General features: G+C 44.6%; 1 protein-coding gene and 1 non-coding gene across 12 annotated transcripts in view; both read right to left on the bottom strand.

The window, feature by feature from the left end:
• The window catches only part of DOCK7 (dedicator of cytokinesis 7), a 274,293-nt gene that overhangs the window by 66,816 nt on the left and 188,369 nt on the right, over positions 1 to 19,108 (bottom strand). For all 11 annotated transcript variants that reach the window (XM_063939211.1, XM_063939203.1, XM_063939205.1 and 8 more), the window contains one exon: positions 18,257 to 18,396. In XM_063939211.1, the coding sequence (XP_063795281.1) occupies positions 18,257 to 18,396 (140 nt within the window). The remainder of the gene's footprint in view (positions 1 to 18,256; positions 18,397 to 19,108) is intronic.
• On the bottom strand, positions 15,913 to 16,033 carry LOC134959540 (U5 spliceosomal RNA). Its single transcript, XR_010187562.1, has one exon. It is a non-coding gene; the product is annotated as a U5 spliceosomal RNA (small nuclear RNA).

Below are 19,108 nucleotides of genomic sequence, written 5' to 3'. Positions count from 1 at the left end.
TCCCTCGTGGGCGGGAGAGCTGTTTGACACTTGTAACAGTAGGCAGCCAAAGCTAGATGCTGATGCCGCAACCATTCATAACGTGTAAACGTGCACAAACGTGGTGCACTGAAGGCTATGTAGCCGCGTCGTAGACGCTCCACGACCCGCTGGGTCTGACATTCCCACAGAACCTGTGGGATGAGCTATTACTGACGTAGGCGATTGTAACTTAGCCTTAAAGTAAGCCTGACTTGTAGTCATTATTATCCCACTGGATAATGTCTGCTGAGAAACTGGCTAACCCCAGTTGGCAGCATTATAGAGAACAAACAACGTATCCGTTGATAAAGCTAAATATTTATCGTGTATATAACCCTTTATGAGGTCTAAGAACACTGTACGCTATCTACGTAAGAAGTACCGTAAGGGTACGCAAGTTGCGTATCGATCGCTTAGCCGTGATCGAGACGCTCAGGCGTCACGTTCACTCACGGCCAAGTGATCGCAGGCAGGCAGACTATTGGCTGTTGACTTATCGTAATGATTCGCTATAGCGTAGCGGCGCTCGGGACCACGAGGAGATCACCAGCGATGCAGACGCTCACAACGTTAAACCTTTATATCTATACCTTTAGCAATGGAATACACTGCAAACCTTAATGTAGAGACAAAGTGTAAGTGCAACCTTGTGTAACCTGATTAACTACAAAGCTGCTGGAGTGTCACCGATGCTCAGGGAGTACTTAACACTATAAAGAATACGCAGATACCTGGGCTTAGGGTCCGAAACCTATTATGTGTATTATGACTATTATACTTGCAAAAGGAATCACAGTACAAAGCATACACTACAATATAACATAAACCAACTAACCAGATAACTACACAGGGAATACAATACAATACAATTTAAGTCTAATCAAGGAAAAATACGAGAGAAAGAGAAGAGAGGGAGAGAGAGAAATGGCTCACAGTAAGACAATATGATTACGGAGAGAACTTACGCACAAGGGGAACGATCGCATGCGCCTCGATATCCAGCTCCCGATTATCAGCAATGAGAACCGTTGAAGAGAGTGAAGTTGGATATGGTCGGCCTGCTATTTATGCCCCACACACAATACAATTCAATGGTCCCTACAATCTCATTGTTCATTGGACACAGGAATTCGGCTTCGCATTATAACAAAAGGTCATAGGTTGATTCATACAGGTGGGCTGTGACTATTTCCAACTGCTCAGGTGGGAGGGAAACTGGGTTTCCCGCCGCATGGGTAATAAAGTGCAAATAAAGTAAATGTTCATAAACTTCTTATGTCCATAACTATTCGCACGAGCGATTGATCTGCTTCAAACCAACACCGGAATATTTCTAATTAAATATTCTTCCGATGGATACTAAACACCACTGTATTACTCCTATCTGACCCTTCGTATCAAACAAAGAGGGATTCCTCTGTTCATAAACATTCTATATTAACCAAACTTTCAGAATCTATCAAAGGGACCATGATCTATAAAATAAATTATTTGTGAAAATGTGTAACGATTGAGTCGCACGCTACGACTACACAAACTTTACCGTAAATACGCATACCGTGCACCAGCGGGTGCACGCAACAGCGGGTATGCGCCTTCACGGGAGAGCGCACGCATGCGCAGCGTGGACCAGTGTGAGGTGCAAATATGGCAGTGTGTATAGAGATATTTTTCTGACTTTGACAGTCCACCCTTTGGCAGTCAATAATAACTGCCACCTTCTAAAACATTTCAAAAGGAGAAAAATATATGTCAGGGGTTAATTCATTTCCATGGTTGGGTGAGGGAGGAGAGAGGAGTAGGTGTGAAGAGGGTATGACCTAGTGTGATAGCAGAAGCATGTGTGTATGAGTCCATGTTTGGGGGGTCATGTATCATCGTGCCGTACGTGTTGTAAATCAAGCTTCGAGGTATTGCGAAGTATACATTTGAATTCCTTCTTATCCCGTGGTACAGGTCTGTGGATGGGCTGTCAAACTTTACCGAGCTCTTTTCGGATTTTGAACAAAATGGGGAGCACATTTTAGTTGATGATACATGAATGGGGGAATATGTGATTGCTGATATCTGTGCCTGTATTCCCTATACTATGCGTGTCATTACCTGAGGGTTGTAGAAATGAAGAAAAGACATAATTACGGTAAATGCGGTGGTATTCTATGTCAGGTTAATGTACATCTGTCGGTTGAAGTTTTGTTCGGTATCAGTTGAAAGTCGTCTTCTTTGCGCTGTTTTGCTCATTAAGCGTGAGCAATAAGCTTTGTCAATGCCATTAGATTTACAAAAAATGTTGGGCTAGCGTAATTTTAAGAATTCTAGGGAAACTGGGGATCCATGGCAAAGTTCATCAAGTGTCCATATCTCAAGTGGTCAAAACTTCTTCTTTGGTCTATCCGTTGTCTGTATAGCGTCTCATCAACTTCCTCGTCCAAGGGGGTCTTGTTATCTTGGAGAAAAAACAGAAAAACAGGTGAAAGAAACGGACCGTAGAAATCGCATTTTCATCACATCATTGTTTCTATCGTTGGGTCATAAATCAAATCCAGGTTAATTACAGTTTCCTCACTCCTCAAACTCATCACTCTGGTACTTTGTTTGCACCTCATTAAAGCCTGCCCGCATCTAAATATCAATCCAATCGATATAACGACACCTAAGATACATAGTAGAAACTTCCCAACATCCATTATGACTCCTTGAGCCCAGTCTCCTAAACCAGATAACCAATTTCGCGGGTTCAACCATGACACCCAACCAGTCAGCTCATTACCTACAGCAGCCAGAGTGAGATTGTGTTTTCGGCGAAATTCCCACTTTAATTGGAGAATATCGTCCATCTTTTGGTCTATGACCTCTACCGGATCCTCGGTGCTATTTGTGATATACGTGCAACACTTCACGCCGTACTGTGTTGCCAATGTAACACAATATCCGCCTGTCACTGCTGTGAGGTAATTAAGAACCATTCTATGCTGTACCAGTTCTGTTTTATAAGCTTGAAGTTCTCTTCCAGTGTATCTAAACGTGTCATCATACATTTCAGTGATATTATCTAACAAATTGGCGAGTGCGGAAATGTATCTATAATTCATCACTCCTCGAGCGGTGCGAGTGAAATCTAACGCCACCAGAACCTGAATCCCGGTGGATTCATGGATCAGATCAGAGGCCGGATGCTCTAACCTTTCTGACAGTTGTCTTTTAACGAGGTGCTCGTAATGAGTGTGAGTATAAGGAGCTTGGGCACCACGGTGTATGTCTTTCATTTTATCATGAGTTACAGTCATTACTTCAGGCAATACTCTTCCAATATAACACAATCCTTCAGAGTTTGGGGCAAGCCACTTGTACGCCTTTCTCCCGCATATGAAATATGCATCATCGGGGAGAACATATGGGACGGAGAAAGACATTATCATATTACACACCTTCCAGGTGAAATCTCCTAGCCCTAATTCTTCCATCTGCTTAATGCACGTATCAGGTTGTACGATATGTGCACAGTATCCTGGTGATACTTCTCCAACTCTAGTAATCCTATTTCCTAAGGTGTATCTATACCGGAAAGATTTTCCTCTACTGGCTATGTGGCGTACAAGCTCTGTATCTGTAGGCATTCTATCTGCTCTATGTGAAAAGGTCATGGTGTGGTTACTCCATGATACTTCCCAATTTCCCGGCTTTCTGGGATTGGAGATGTTAAAACATAATAGGGACCTATCCACGTGGTATTGGTGGAGCTTCAAACTAGGAGGGCTGGAGATATTAAACCTCCGGTCCACCGGTCTCCCACCATTTAACTCAAGTACCTCCCCTATCGTTAAAGGAAATGGTACTAGCCCTGATTTGCTATGACCCTGAGGTACTTGAGAGCATACCCAACAATCTGTTTTGTTTAATACATTACCCACTAAGGAGTGATAATCACTCAATGGATGCCGGTCCATATGGATATTAAAACTGGATTGGCATTTCTTAATGCACCCATCTTCAATGACATTGTTACAGAGCCTACAGATACAATTTTCTTCAGCTAACAATCCGTCACAATTTCTTCTATGGTCAATGCTATTGGATCGTTTTCTGATACTCGCCTTTGCTTGTTGGTTAGGTTGATCTTGGAAAACTACGCCTCCATCTTTATCATCAGAACTCATTCCAGAACCTCTATCGACCTCCATGGTACTCTCGCCGGAACAGACTGCTCTGGTCAACATCATGGTCAACAGGAAAATCCGGATCACAGTCTCTTGGGGCAAGTCCATCTTTGAGGAGGAGACGAAGAAGAATGAGAAGGAGGAAAAATACATTTGAGGGAGAGGGGATGGGAAGTGGAAAAAAAACAATAAAAGGGAGTGGGGAGTCGACAACAGCTCTCGGTCTTCAAGGCTCAGGTGCCGCCTCAGTCCTCCTGGAACAGACACTCCAGTGATACAACCTCTACCGTCTGTTCCTTATCACGGGACTTCTCTGGATCAGCAACCTTCTTGCAGTGGGATGAATGGACCCAAGTCTCTCTCTCAGCAACCTTCAATGCTGTAGTGCTAGTCAATAAGACCTGGTATGGTCCTTCCCATCTGTCAATAAGGCAACCTGAGCGTAGAAAATTTCGTATCATTACATAATCCCCAGGTTCAATGTCATGACAATTACTATCAGGTAGATCAGGAATCACCAACTTTAGATTATCATTTTGATTCCTTAACTGTTTACTCATGTTAATCAAGTACTTTACAGTTACTTCATTGTTACATTTCAAATCATCCTGAGGGTTAATCATGACATGCGGTTGTCGACCAAATAAGATTTCAAAGGGGGACAGATTAAGAGGGGACCTGGGAGTGGTTCTGATACTGTACAATACAATGGGTAAAGCTTCTGGCCATGTCAATCCTGTCTCTGCCATCACTTTACTCAATTTATTTTTAATAGTGCTGTTCACTCTTTCGACCTTCGCACTCGCCTGTGGACGGTACGGAGTGTGCAGCTTGCTATCAATTCCCATCAACTTACACATTCCTTGAAAGACATCACCTGTAAAATGGGTACCCCTATCACTTTCGACTATTCTAGGGATACCATATCTACATACAAATTCCTGCACAATTTTCTTAGCTGTAAACATAGCGGTATTTGTAGCTGCAGGAAATGCTTCGACCCAATTTGAGAAAACATCTATACAAACAAGTACATATTTCAAATTCCGACAAGGGGGTAATTGAATGAAGTCAATTTGTATTACCTGGAAAGGGCCGCCGGCAGGTGGGATATGGGATGGTTCTGTAGGTATTGCCTTTCCAATATTCTTTCTCAGACAGGTAAGGCATGACATTGCTCTTTTACTCGCATGAGAGGAGAATCCTGGGGCGCACCAATAGGCTCTTACCAATTTGCACATTCCCTCCTTGCCTAGATGAGTCAGCCCGTGAGCTGCTTCAGCCAGACATGGAAGATATGCTCTGGGGGCCACTGGTTTACCATGTCCATCCGTCCAGAGTCCTGAGGACTCTTGGCCACATCCCTTTGCCTTCCAGACTGCCTTTTCCTGTGTGGAACACAAATTTTGCATTTTACACAACTTCTGTGTGTTGATGGTATTGAATACCATCAGTTGTGTGGTGTCTGTCTGTATGGGGGTAGCAGCTGCTAACTTAGCAGCTTCGTCTGCTCGGCTGTTACCAAGTGATACCGGGTCTTGGCTATATGTGTGTGCTTTACATTTGATAACAGCCACTCTGTCGGGTTCCTGTATCGCTGTTAGAAGCCTTTTTATGTGAGCTGCATGCGCTACCGGTGTACCAGCTGCCGTCATGAAATTTCTGAGGCGCCATAGGGCTCCGAAATCATGGACTACCCCGAATGCGTATCTAGAATCGGTGTAGATATTGGCTGACTTACCCTTAGCCAATTCACATGCTCTGGTTAGGGCGACCAGTTCAGCAACCTGGGCTGAGTGAGGTGGGCCTAGCGGTTCCGCTTCTATGGTGTCTTGGTCATCTACGACTGCGTATCCAGTACACAAGTCTCCCGAGTCTGACTGTCTGTGACAACTACCGTCCGTGTAGAACGTGAGTTCTGCATCTTCCAGTGGGTTGTCACTGATGTCAGGCCTTGCGGTAAAATTTTGGGTCAAATATTCTATACAATCATGTGTATCTTCCTTTGTATTAAATCCTCCTTCCCCAGCACTCTCACCTTCCACCCTTTGTGCCTGACCAGGCACACCTGGGAGATATGTTGCAGGATTTAATGCACTGCATCTCCTTATGGTGATGTTTACGGGGGCCATTAGTGCTAATTCCCATCTTGTAAACCTCGCTGATGAGACGTGTCTGGTTTGGGCAGAATTCAATAAGGCTGATACCGCATGTGGCGTATGGATTGTGAGGTTGTGGCCTAGCACGACATCTTCGCTTTTTGTCACTAGCAATGCTATCGCAGCAACGCTTCGCAAGCATGTGGGGAGGGATCGCGCTACCGTATCTAGCTGAGCGCTGTAGTATGCAACTGGCCTGCTGGCATCACCGTGTTTTTGGGTTAGTACGCCTGCCGCGCAACCAGCACTTTCTGTTCCGTATAGTTCAAAGGGTTTCCCATAGTCTGGCATACCTAGTGCTGGTGCCTGCGTTAGGCACTGTTTGAGTCTCTCAAATGCTGTTTCGGACTCGTCTGTATGCGAAATCCTATCAGGTTTGTTCGAGGAGACCATTTCCTGCAAAGGTAACGCTAAAATGGAAAACCCTGGGATCCAATTACGGCAATACCCACACATTCCTAAAAACGTTCTGATCTGTTGCTGGGTTTGTGGTAGGGTCATGTCTCTAATTGCTTGGATTCTATCAGCGGTCAGGTGTCTCAGTCCTTGTGTTAGACAGTGTCCCAAATATTTTACCTTAGTTTGGCATAATTGCAACTTGTCTTTGGACACCTTGTGTCCGGTGTCTGAAAGATGAAACAGGAGCTGTTTCGTATCCTTCAGAGATGCTTCCAGTGAATCTGAACACAGTAATAAATCGTCCACATACTGTATCAATACTGATCCACTGTCTGGTTGGAAAGACTGTAAACAATCATGCAAAGCCTGAGAAAATATACTTGGACTATCTATGAAACCTTGGGGCACTCGAGTCCACGTGTATTGGACTCCTCTGTATGTGAATGCAAACAAATATTGGCTGTCAGGGTGCAGAGGTACCGAAAAGAAAGCGGAGCAGAGGTCAATAACAGTGAAAAATTTGGCAGTGGGAGGGATTTGCATTAGGATGACAGCTGGATTTGGCACTACGGGGAACTGACTCTCAACTATTTTGTTAATCCCCCTTAGATCCTGCACTAGCCTGTAACCCCTCCCCCCACTCTTCTTAACAGGGAAGATGGGACTATTGGCAGTGCTGGACGTTCTTACCAGAATGCCCTGTTGTAGCAAGCGCTCTATTACTGGGTAAACTCCTAACTCCACCTCTGGCTTCAGAGGATACTGTGGGATTTTTGGAGCTATCCTACCATCTTTTACTTGTACAACTACTGGAGCTACGTTTGCCATTAATCCAGTGTCCTGTCCGTCTTTTGTCCAAAGTGACTCTGGTATCTGAGATGTCATCTCTTCTACTTGGGATGGATTCCTATTTGTCATAATGGTATGTGACATTAATTTTGATGGGGAGTCTAACGTGTCTCGCACTTCCTGAGCGTGATTCTCAGGTATGTCCAAGAATACACCTTAAGGAGTACAATAAATGACGCACCCCATTTTACACAGTAAGTCTCTTCCCAGGAGATTGGTTGGTGCCGATGCAGCCAGCAAAAAGGAATGCTTGGTATGCAAAGGCCCTATTGTAATCTCGGCTGGTTTGCTAACAGGGTAGTGCTGGACTACTCCTGTTACTCCCATGGCTGGAATTGTCCTACCAGTGGTTCTCATGCCCACTGTCGAATTTATCACTGACTTGGCCACCCCTGTGTCTACAAGAAAGTTTAAAGTTTTACCAGCTACATTAATTGCGACCTCGGGTTCACTTTCAAGGTTGGCAATCAATTTCACTGGCTGCAGATTACAGGTATGGCCACACCCCTATTGGGTATGGTGACCTCCCTGAATCCCGCTGGCAGCAACTATTTGTGAGGGAGATAGTTGGGAACTACCAGAGGCATGCCAGTCTCTGTTTGGGGGATATCTTTTTGTTTCCCCTGTATGTGGCTCATAACTCCGTTTCTGCGGACCTTGCTCCCAATGTCGTGTGTCGTGTCGTTGTCTAGGGGGTTGGTATGATCTTTGCGAATTTTTCGCTCTACAGTCTCGTGCATAGTGCCCCTGTCTTTGACAAGAATAACATGTTATCATAGTTGACTTACCCACAGGGTTGGATGGTACATACGCAGGCTGCTTTGTGGTCAGCGCCTGTATACTTACTGACATTAGCTTATCACTCTGCGACTCCCTGTGTCTGGTGATGTTTCGGTCGTGATCAATAGCAGCCTCTCTCAAAGTGGACACTGACAGACCTCGCCAACATGGTTGCGTGGTCTGTACCCTTGCCTTTAATGTTTCCTTCAAACCATCCATTAGTACAGATACTGCTACTTCTCGATGGTTTGGATTTGTCCTAATGTCCTCTATACCAGTGTACTTTGCCATTTCTAATAGTGCCCGGTGAAAATATTCTGCAGCTGTTTCTGACTCTTTTTGTTTAATGGAAAATATTTTGTTCCATTTAACAACTGCTGGGAAATGCTCCTTTAACTGTAAGTTTATCCTTCTTACGTTATCTTTGTTGTACACATCTGTAAGAGGTACATCCAGATCTAGTCCACAATCAGCTAAAAATTGAGCCGAGTCGACATTGGAGGGTAAACAAGCTTTTAGCAATATCTGCCAATCTTTATTATTGGGCTCTAAAGTGTTTCCTAAGTCTGTGATGTATTTCTGGCTGGCAACTAAATCTTTTCTAGGGTCAGGGAATTCAGACACTATGGTCCTTAATTCCATTCGGGAAAATGGGCTGTACATGGCAATGTTCCTTATGGGAGTGGCTCCTGATACATCTGTTTTCCCATTGGGAACTGCTATTACCCTAACAGGAGTAATTCTAACAACCTCATTCTGTGTAGATTCTACAGCTTGTGGTGAAATAGTCTCAGCATAATGCATGGTGCCGTACTTACCAGTTGATACGACCTCACCTATCCCTCCGCTAGGGGCCTTTACTAATCTCGTGGGTGTTGCTGTGCCTACTGTGGTCTCTGCTATGGTGGCTGCTAGAGAGAGCGCTGAAATCGTTGTCGCTTCGTCCTCTTGATCACACTCCTGAGGAAAGTTCAAAACAGGGTACAACTTGCACGGGTTAATACTTGCATGGGTTAATGGGTTAACATTATCATTAACATTTACACAGTTACTAAGTGATTTTGTGTTACACTTTAGTGCGTCTTTCTCCGTAATCAACTTCTCTCCTGATATATATGGTGGCGGCGGGGCCGTGGCAATCAGTTTTCTGTTAGAGCCAGATCCCGCCGCCTGAGCCAAACCTCTCTGTATCTCACCTTCCTGTTGCCACAACTGTAAATAATCATAATGCTGAACTCGTCTCTTTGTTGATTTTATGAGACATATCCTCCTCCTTAAATTTTGTAACACCTCTGGGCTGAAGCTACCTATTCTTGGGAATTTCTCCCGGTCTTGTACCGTCATTCTCTCCCATTCATCACATAAAACCTCTGTGTGACTTCCATATTTCTCACACATGATATACCTGGCCGACCCAATTGGTCGGACCACTGAATCAACCCGAACCGAGGTTGATCGCCCCCTACCTGAACAACTGGCCCCCATAACTCTGCAGGCGTTGCTTGCTCTACCTCTGATCTCTATATCAAGGTCTTCAGCGAACCCTTACAGAAAACCAGATTGTTCACAATAGGCTGACGGTGGCGGTTTACCGAGTACCCCACTCACTCGCCCACGCCGACCAATGCGACCTGATCACACCGATATGGTGCTGGCGCACTCGACCCAGGGCACCTATAAAAACCGGTTTACTGGAACATGCGAGGGTTATCCGCAGAACACTTACTCTTTCCAGTAAAGGTGAGGTTTGTCAGATAGTTCCTGAGTGACCAGCGAACTTCCCTTCTTGAAAAATAAAAAATTACACAAATCACGTCAGAATGTACAAATAGCGTTTGTGACCCCTTTACTCTAATGGTACTAGGTCAGATTACTAACTACTGTACACAATTACGTGCGGTCCAGTCGTTCAGTACACAAACAACTAAGCTTGTGTACGGAAAGACCAATGGAATCGAAACTTACGACTGCGAATTCCTTCAGCCAGAGCTTGTACGGCCTATATGGGTCTTGCACCAACCCTTCTCTTGGTGTTGTGCCTCTGAACTGTATAGCGGACTTCCCTGTTTACTGTACCTGGACCTGCTGGTCTACTATGACCTCCTGGTCTTGTTCTGTACGACCTCCTGGTCTGACCTCCTGGTCTTGTTCTATACTGGTCCGCTATACTCTAATGCTCAAATATTATGTTTAACCAAGGATGCCTCCCTAGCCACCGTGCACGTCACTTACACGCGTGTACCTCACGAGTACTCGACTTTTCTTGTGGTTCAACCTTTAAGTTATATAAACTTATGTAATACAAAAACACTCACTCATCACATGTACACTTTTGCTTCTATTTCTATTTCTGCGCAGAAATTTTTCTTTAGCCCAGCTGTGTTACCAATTAGGAGCAGGATCTGTTAATTTAAATTTTGGATTTCCAAAAATAGACTTGCGTTATTTATCGCCTGTGGCGCTATTTACCGCTTTGCGTTACTTATCGCGTTGCGTTAAAAATCAACTTATCGTGACTTGAGCTACGTGGGTGTAACCGGACGCTCCGCTGCGTAATGTACGCTGCGTGCGTCTGCCTTTGGATTGCGTACACAAGTCTTTTGTTAGGGACACGTGTACGCAAAGCAAAGATCCACCGTAACACAATTTATATTTTTATCAATGTAGATGATCCCTGGTCATCTACCACACAACACACTGACTTCGCCTTATCTCCCAGGCAAAACTGTGTGTTTGTCTATCTTTTAACTATATTACTTTTACTCTTAAACTATGAAATAACAGCAAATCTCTTTTGGCACCTTTTTTTTTTTTATCAACTATAAAACTGGCAGACAGGAGAATGATATACGAAAATGAAACGGAAATGCAGATATATATGTGTGCGTGCGTATGTACGCAAGACAGAAGAATAAACAGTTTTAAAAGACACTAGCGTTTTGTTCTTACCTCCGGTTCCCGGATTCCTTCAGCACTCTTTTATCTAAGCGAAGCAGACGCTTATCCCGTCAGCACTACGAGACAACCTCCCGCCCTTTGCTGAGGGATAATGTCTGCTGATGTACCTAGTGCAGATATGTGAAGGACAGGACGAGCCCCCAATTGATAAAGCTAAATATTTATCGTGTATATAACCCTTTATGAGGTCTAAGAACACTGTACGCTATCTACGTAAGAAGTACCGTAAGGGTACGCAAGTTGCGTATCGATCGCTTAGCCGTGATCGAGACGCTCAGGCGTCACGTTCACTCACGGCCAAGTGATCGCAGGCAGGCAGACTATTGGCTGTTGACTTATCGTAATGATTCGCTATAGCGTAGCGGCGCTCGGGACCACGAGGAGATCACCAGCGATGCAGACGCTCACAACGTTAAACCTTTATATCTATACCTTTAGCAATGGAATACACAGCAAACCTTAATGTAGAGACAAAGTGTAAGTGCAACCTTGTGTAACCTGATTAACTACAAAGCTGCTTGAGTGTCACCGATGCTCAGGGAGTACTTAACACTATAAAGAATACGCAGATACCTGGGCTTAGGGTCCGAAACCTATTATGTGTATTATGACTATTATACTTGCAAAAGGAATCACAGTACAAAGCATACACTACAATATAACATAAACCAACTAACCAGATAACTACACAGGGAATACAATACAATACAATTTAAGTCTAATCAAGGAAAAATACGAGAGAAAGAGAAGAGAGGGAGAGAGAGAAATGGCTCACAGTAAGACAATATGATTACGGAGAGAACTTACGCACAAGGGGAACGATCGCATGCGCCTCGATATCCAGCTCCCGATTATCAGCAATGAGAACCGTTGAAGAGAGTGAAGTTGGATATGGTCGGCCTGCTATTTATGCCCCACACACAATACAATTCAATGGTTCCTACAATCTCATTGTTCATTGGACACAGGAATTCGGCTTCGCATTATAACAAAAGGTCATAGGTTGATTCATACAGGTGGGCTGTGACTATTTCCAACTGCTCAGGTGGGAGGGAAACTGGGTTTCCCGCCGCATGGGTAATAAAGTGCAAATAAAGTAAATGTTCATAAACTTCTTATGTCCATAACTATTCGCACGAGCGATTGATCTGCTTCAAACCAACACCGGAATATTTCTAATTAAATATTCTTCCGATGGATACTAAACACCACTGTATTACTCCTATCTGACCCTTCGTATCAAACAAAGAGGGATTCCTCTGTTCATAAACATTCTATATTAACCAAACTTTCAGAATCTATCAAAGGGACCATGATCTATAAAATACATTATTTGTGAAAATGTGTAACGATTGAGTCGCACGCTACGACTACACAAACTTTACCGTAAATACGCATACCGTGCACCAGCGGGTGCACGCAACAGCGGGTATGCGCCTTCACGGGAGAGCGCACGCATGCGCAGCGTGGACCAGTGTGAGGTGCAAATATGGCAGTGTGTATAGAGATATTTTTCTGACTTTGACACCGTATCACGTACTGTAGACGTTCGGAACATATATAAACGCGTAATGCGTGTACCACATTCAGAATTCTAGAATGTGCTGTCAACACAGGAACCACTATTGGTTTATTGATGTGAAGAATAAGAAAGCGGAATTCGTCCGAAGATCTGCTTTGTCATGAGAAAACTCAAATACGGTGGCTTGGAATACAAGGCACCCAAATATGAAAACAAAACCCTTGCCGAAGCTAAGGCTAGAAGAAAAATGTTTTCCCAAGTGAGAAACTTAATCCCCATTTATTGTAAGGGTTCAAAATATGAAAACTGTAAGAAATCTGAACCCAACCTCAAGTCACCTGGCGCTTTAGGTGGGATAAATGGAGGCTGCACTTTGATGACACCTTGTAGAAAGGTGTGTACAGACGCAATAGAGTCAAACGTCTTTGAAAATAAGTTGACCACACAGATACCTGCACCCTCAGTGCAGATAAACGCAGTTTTCCATCCCACCCCGTTTAACAGAATACGGGTAACTTGAAGGATGATGTCGGAAACTTCCGAGCTTTACCACCTATGTAAGCACACCAAATTTTGTAATAATGAGCTGCCTTAAGCGGCTTACTAGCTCGTAACATGGTTGGTATAATACTGTAATGCCCTATTTCTTTTCTTAAGAGGGCGGTCTGAACCCTCACCCCGTCAACCGCAGCTGCGGTACATAGGTAATAGGTACATAGGTAACTATGGGTAAAAGAACGTTCCCTGTTGTAACAGGCTGGACGTATTATGAGCGGGCCAAGATCGTGTGCAAGTATTCCTTGGAGATTCGAGAAGCAAGCTCTCCGAAACCCATGAGATATCACTAGTATGACTGTGACGAACTGTCTTATGATCCGTTTTGGCAACGGAAAGAGCAGCGGAAAACGGTGGAGCCAGATACACGATGCTGAATGACCACACGAATGTGAGAGACTCCACCGCCACTGCCCTTGTGATCTGTTGTTTTGTACACATACTGAGCTTTTGTAATTGTGGCGAGATGCCATCATGTATACCTGAGGGTAACCCCCTTCTGTGGACTCACATATGAAACACCTCTGGATTTAATGTCCAGTTTTCAGGATCTAAATCCTGACGGGTGAGATCATCTGTCTAACAGATGTCCACTCACGGAATGAACCCCGTTGACATTATCACATAATGGTGTTCTGGGCAATTGAGGATTCGAGTTACCTGCCGCATTGCCATGCGGCTTCTTGGTTCTCCCTGGTTGTTGTGTATGCAACTCCCGTTGCGTTGTCTGACTGTTGGTCAGACTGAAAGCGAAGCATGTAGTGCATTGTAAAATGCACGGAGTTCCAGGACATTTATCGACAGCAATCTGATGTGATCCGTTTCAGAACCTCTGTCGCTGATCTTTTTTAACTACAACTCCTGAACCTCTGAGACTCTCGTCCAGATTATATACACCCTCGCCCCTCTGTGGGAAACGCGAGTGAAGGCCGGCGAACTAAATCGCTTTGAAACACATCATTATTCTTAACAGGCGAATACAGCAATGTACCGCTAGTGTGCGTGTTTTGCACTAATTACTAGATGTACATTTGTTCTTGCTGGTGTAGTAGGTAAATGTCTTCGATTTACCGTATTTATATTCTTACCTAGGAATTGACGTCGTTTAGACGGAATTAGATGCGATTATTTTTGAACTTGATCTGCCACCGCAGTATACATTAGTAGCGCAAGTTAAAGGAACTTTGTTGAGACAGAGTTCTTATGAGCAGATCGTCTAAGTATGGAACGATTGTCACTGGCAGGTCTCTGAGATGAGCCATCATCACCAACATCACTTTGGTAAATACCCGAGGCGTTGACAAGAAGCCAAATGGTAGACCTGAAATGGTTAATGGTTGTGGCGTTTTGCAAACGCTAGAACCTGTGATGACCAAACCGGAATGGGTAAATACGCATTGTGAAGATCAAGTGAAATTATGCAATTTTGTGGCTCCAATATGCAAATACTAACCGCAGAAAATCCATTTTCAAACTGCATTAAGTGACTTGCTGATTGAGACTGCGACGGAGCTGTCTGGTTTTGTTACCCCAAACAGAGGGGAATAAGTAACCCTGACTCTGTTGGTGTACTACTGCCTGGTTATAAAGACAGCTGAAAACTAGCAGAGACTAAATGGCAACCTGCCAAACCGTTCGACAGAGGCAGTCTTATCCTTTAATCTGTAAATAGCTGAGACATCCATGAGTTGATGTCTGGAAACCCCGCAAATGTAACGTGTAAAGACGCGCTTCCACATTAGAAAATGGAGATGGCCTAAGAGGTCATCAAGCCACTGGCTTGCTGACTGTAGCGTCCTGTCGTTACAAGGCGTGACTGTTTTGTACCACCGCCTTGAAAAAACTGAAGTCTAAAGGGATTAAACGCCGGCACAAGTATTTCCGTTTTGATACTGGATGCGGTAATGGCTGAATATCAAATTTAGGACCAAACAAGCTCTGGCCTTGTCGCGCTTAAACTAGCGACGATGAAAAGTGAGAATCGAAGTAACCGGCGTTAGCAGAAGCTTTACAGATATACTCTGCAGCTTCTTTTAACAGTTTATTGTTTCCATACATAGTCTAGTGACCCAAATGTATCTTGGGTCTTTATAATGTTTGACACAGACGCATTTACCAATGGCGGATCGCGTCATTTTGGAAACGATTAAATAGTGGTTAGAGTCTACTTAGTCTCTGTAAAAACGTAGACATTGACTCACTGGGCCGCACTATCTGAGTGCTGGACTAATGTACCCTTCTCACTCGTAGTTATCGGTGTGAGATTTGACATAGAATCGTGCATTAAATTATAAGACCAGTTAAATAAACACCCTGGTACCCAAAGGGAAATTGGCCCTTTGGAAAGACTGTCCTTCGTTAGTGCTGGTGGAGTAACTTCCGAGACTCCGTTACCGCTCTTTTAATTTGAATTGCCAATGCAATTTTTAGTCTGCGCTAGAGCCTTACTCGCTATGCAGACAGACACCACAATAGTCAACGGACAGACACTTGCACGACTTATTGAAGTTATTATCATATATATATTTTATTGCTGAAAAGCATATTTATATGAAACTCATGGTTGTTTCTCTCAACGGAAATCTGTAGTAAAAAGCGAAAGCTTTATTCGATCTGAAGAGAAACCAGAGTATTCTTTATGTGAAAAGCAATTCACATGGGCATGTGAAACCCGAACCAAATTCCCACTAACACCCCTGCGCCTCTGGTGGCTTAGAGATGTAGGGCAGGAATGTTCCAGAATTACAAACTGGAAAAACAACAGGAAGCATGTTAAAATGGCCCCTTTGCCATGCTGACTGTGATAATCACCTGAACAAGTTACAATTGTTCAGTGTTAATATAGCCTCTTATACAGTATAATCACAGTATGGGTACAACACATGCTCTATGAATAATATATATATATATATATATATATATATATAGGCTCAATAGCCTATGATAATTACAGACATTAATATATATATGCTCAATAGGCTATTATACAGCATTAATATAGGCTCAATAGCCTATTTGATAATTACAGATATTAATATATAGGCTCAATAGCCTATTATACAGTGATAATCACATACATTAATATAGGCTCAATAGCCTATTATACAGTGATCATCACAGATATTAATATATATAGGCTCAATAGCCTATTATACATGATAATCATTAATATTCTGATATCACAGGACAGGTTATAATACATGTCTGCATTATTTACTGTCACCTCTGGCTGCATATATAACTGCTGTTTATATATGTATTTTACATACCCTTTCAGCAGTGAGTCGCCCGATTCCACCGCCCCCCTTCCCCCCCTGTAACACTGTGTCTTCTCAGGAACAGCCGGGAAGACTTGCAGGGAGGCTTGCAGGGAGGCTGGCATCTGCGGTGCTGGGCGGTCGGACGGAGCAGCGGCCCGGTTGTCACCCTGTTAACGCTGTTAGTGAGCGTCTGCGGGTGGATGTTGTCGGGCGGACGGAGCGGCTGGGACGGGCGGACGTAGCGCTGCCGTCTGGAGCGAGTCTCAGACGTAGCGGCTGGGCGCTGTGGCGGGCGGTGCGTGGAAGCGGCATTCACTGTGACCCACCTAGCGGGGCGGCAGCCTGCGCTGACCGCCCCGTTCCCCAGCTTACCTTCCTCCTATTCAAGGCTGCGACGGGGCTTCTCTGTGTAAGCTCCGTCCAGCTTTCAAGTCATCTTGTTCCTGGCTGTGACGGGGCTTCTTCTGTAAGCTCCGTCCAGCTCGTCTTTGATAACTTCTTGCTGGCTGCGACGGGGCTTCTTTCTGTAAGCTCCGTCCAGCTTGTTCCTGGCTGTGACGGGGCTTCTTCTGTAAGCTCCGTCCAGCTCGTCTTTGATAACTTCTTGCTGGCTGTGACGGGGCTTCTTTATGTAAGCTCCGTCCAGCTCTTGATCATTTCTTCCTGGCTGTGACGGGGCTTCTTTCTGTAAGCTCCGTCCAGCTGTTGCAGGAGACAGTGGGCTGCCTGTGGCTGTGAGGGTGCTCTTTGTGAGGACCGACACGCCATGCGCTGCCTTGCAGCGGCACCATCCCGGACCCATGTTTTTCCAGAAACTGGGAAGGGATGTGCTAAGTGTAAAATTAAAAATTAAAAAAAAAATCAAAATGAAAAATTAATAAATCTTCCATCCAAGTGTGGGAATCCCACAAGCCGATGTTAGTGCTTTGAGCACAGAAAAAACACTGAGTTCGTACACTGAGGTACTCTAGGGATATGGAGGGGTGGAGAGTTCTAAATTTAAATATTCAGTGCCTTTGTTCTGCTACGCCGCCCATATCCCAAGAGTACTCCAGTGACCCCTAGTGGATGAAAAAGAAATATAAAGTCGCAGACGGACGACCATCGATAGACGCCCGCGCCACATCTATGTCAACCCCCTGAATTAGGCCCGGTATCTCCTCTGTAGCCTTATATTGCACTTTTTGTTTCAAAGCGTTGATAACTGTGTAACTGGCGCTGCACTGCATTGTTGCACCATAAACCCCCTTATTTCCTGCCAGACGGTGAATGTTAATCCCTTGGCGTGGGCTAACCGCAACACCTCAGGTCATACGTCACCGGGAGCGTGATCGAGCAGGGCAGCTGGAAAGTTACACAGGGCAGACGAAGGGGAGATAGGAAAGACACCCCATGTCTGATCATAGAATACAGAGGGCGACAGCCTAACCCTACAGCTAGCTGTACATCCACATGCATTAGTCAAAGCTAAACAAAAAGTTCTTAATGGTTAACGTCCTCTGTTATTCTTTGATCAGTAGAAACATTAAATAAGACATGCATTAATCCGGTGCCAGAGTTGTGACACAGACCCCCCTACCACCACCCGTAACTGACCCCTCTGCATCCGGATCCAAGATGACAGCCAACTCAGCCAGCACCAGCCCTGCCAAGTAATGCTGCTGGCGGAACGGCACAGACAGTTCAAACATATTTGCAATCTTCTGGTCCTGGATGTTGGTGGAGAAGCCAGAACTCTGTCAGAGACGAGAGACACACATACAGTCAGGTTCTCATTATTCACCTACAGACATACAGTAAGGTGCTGTAGAGAGAGGGCCCTGCGTTGTGCCTGCCGCTGCTGGGGTAACGTCTGCCCCATAAAGCAGGCAATGTCAGATCCGGGTATATTTCAGATACAATCTTGCTGCAACGTGTCCAAGGTTTCGACTGTTTTGCATTAATGACATCAACATTAACCCTTTCACTGACAGGGGGTCTGTGCCATATGTGCAGCTCAATATTCCCCCCCACAGCCCCCAAGTTCTGCGCAGCATCGTTCAGAATATATATTTTTAATATAGGTTTCTTATCCTAAAAAGTTTTAGCTTTCCTTTATTTATTTTTTTATTTAGCATGCAGCAAGGTAACAACAAAGCCCCGTACACACGGGGGAGATGTGTGCTGCGCGATCTAGCACAGACCGCTCAGGACACATCTCTACCGCCGTTCAGCACTCAGCGCGATGTGTGCTGAGCGAGGGGGGAAACGAGGGCACTCATTTCACCCAGCGGTAAAATGAGTGATCTCACTAGATTTGGCACGCATGCATGCCAAATCTAGAGCCGGCGGTAGTGATGCAAAGGGCCGCGCAACGCTGTCGCCGGCACCCTATGCACGGAGAGATCTGTGCTTAATTTCTAAACAATTCAGATTGCTTAAGGGCCCTACACACTGGCCGCCAAGGTG

This window comes from Pseudophryne corroboree, chromosome 9 (genome assembly GCF_028390025.1).
Source record: "Pseudophryne corroboree isolate aPseCor3 chromosome 9, aPseCor3.hap2, whole genome shotgun sequence".
Classification (NCBI taxonomy): domain Eukaryota; kingdom Metazoa; phylum Chordata; class Amphibia; order Anura; family Myobatrachidae; genus Pseudophryne; species Pseudophryne corroboree.
Note: the sequence above shows the minus strand (reverse complement) of the source record. Positions and strands in the feature narration are given on the sequence as shown.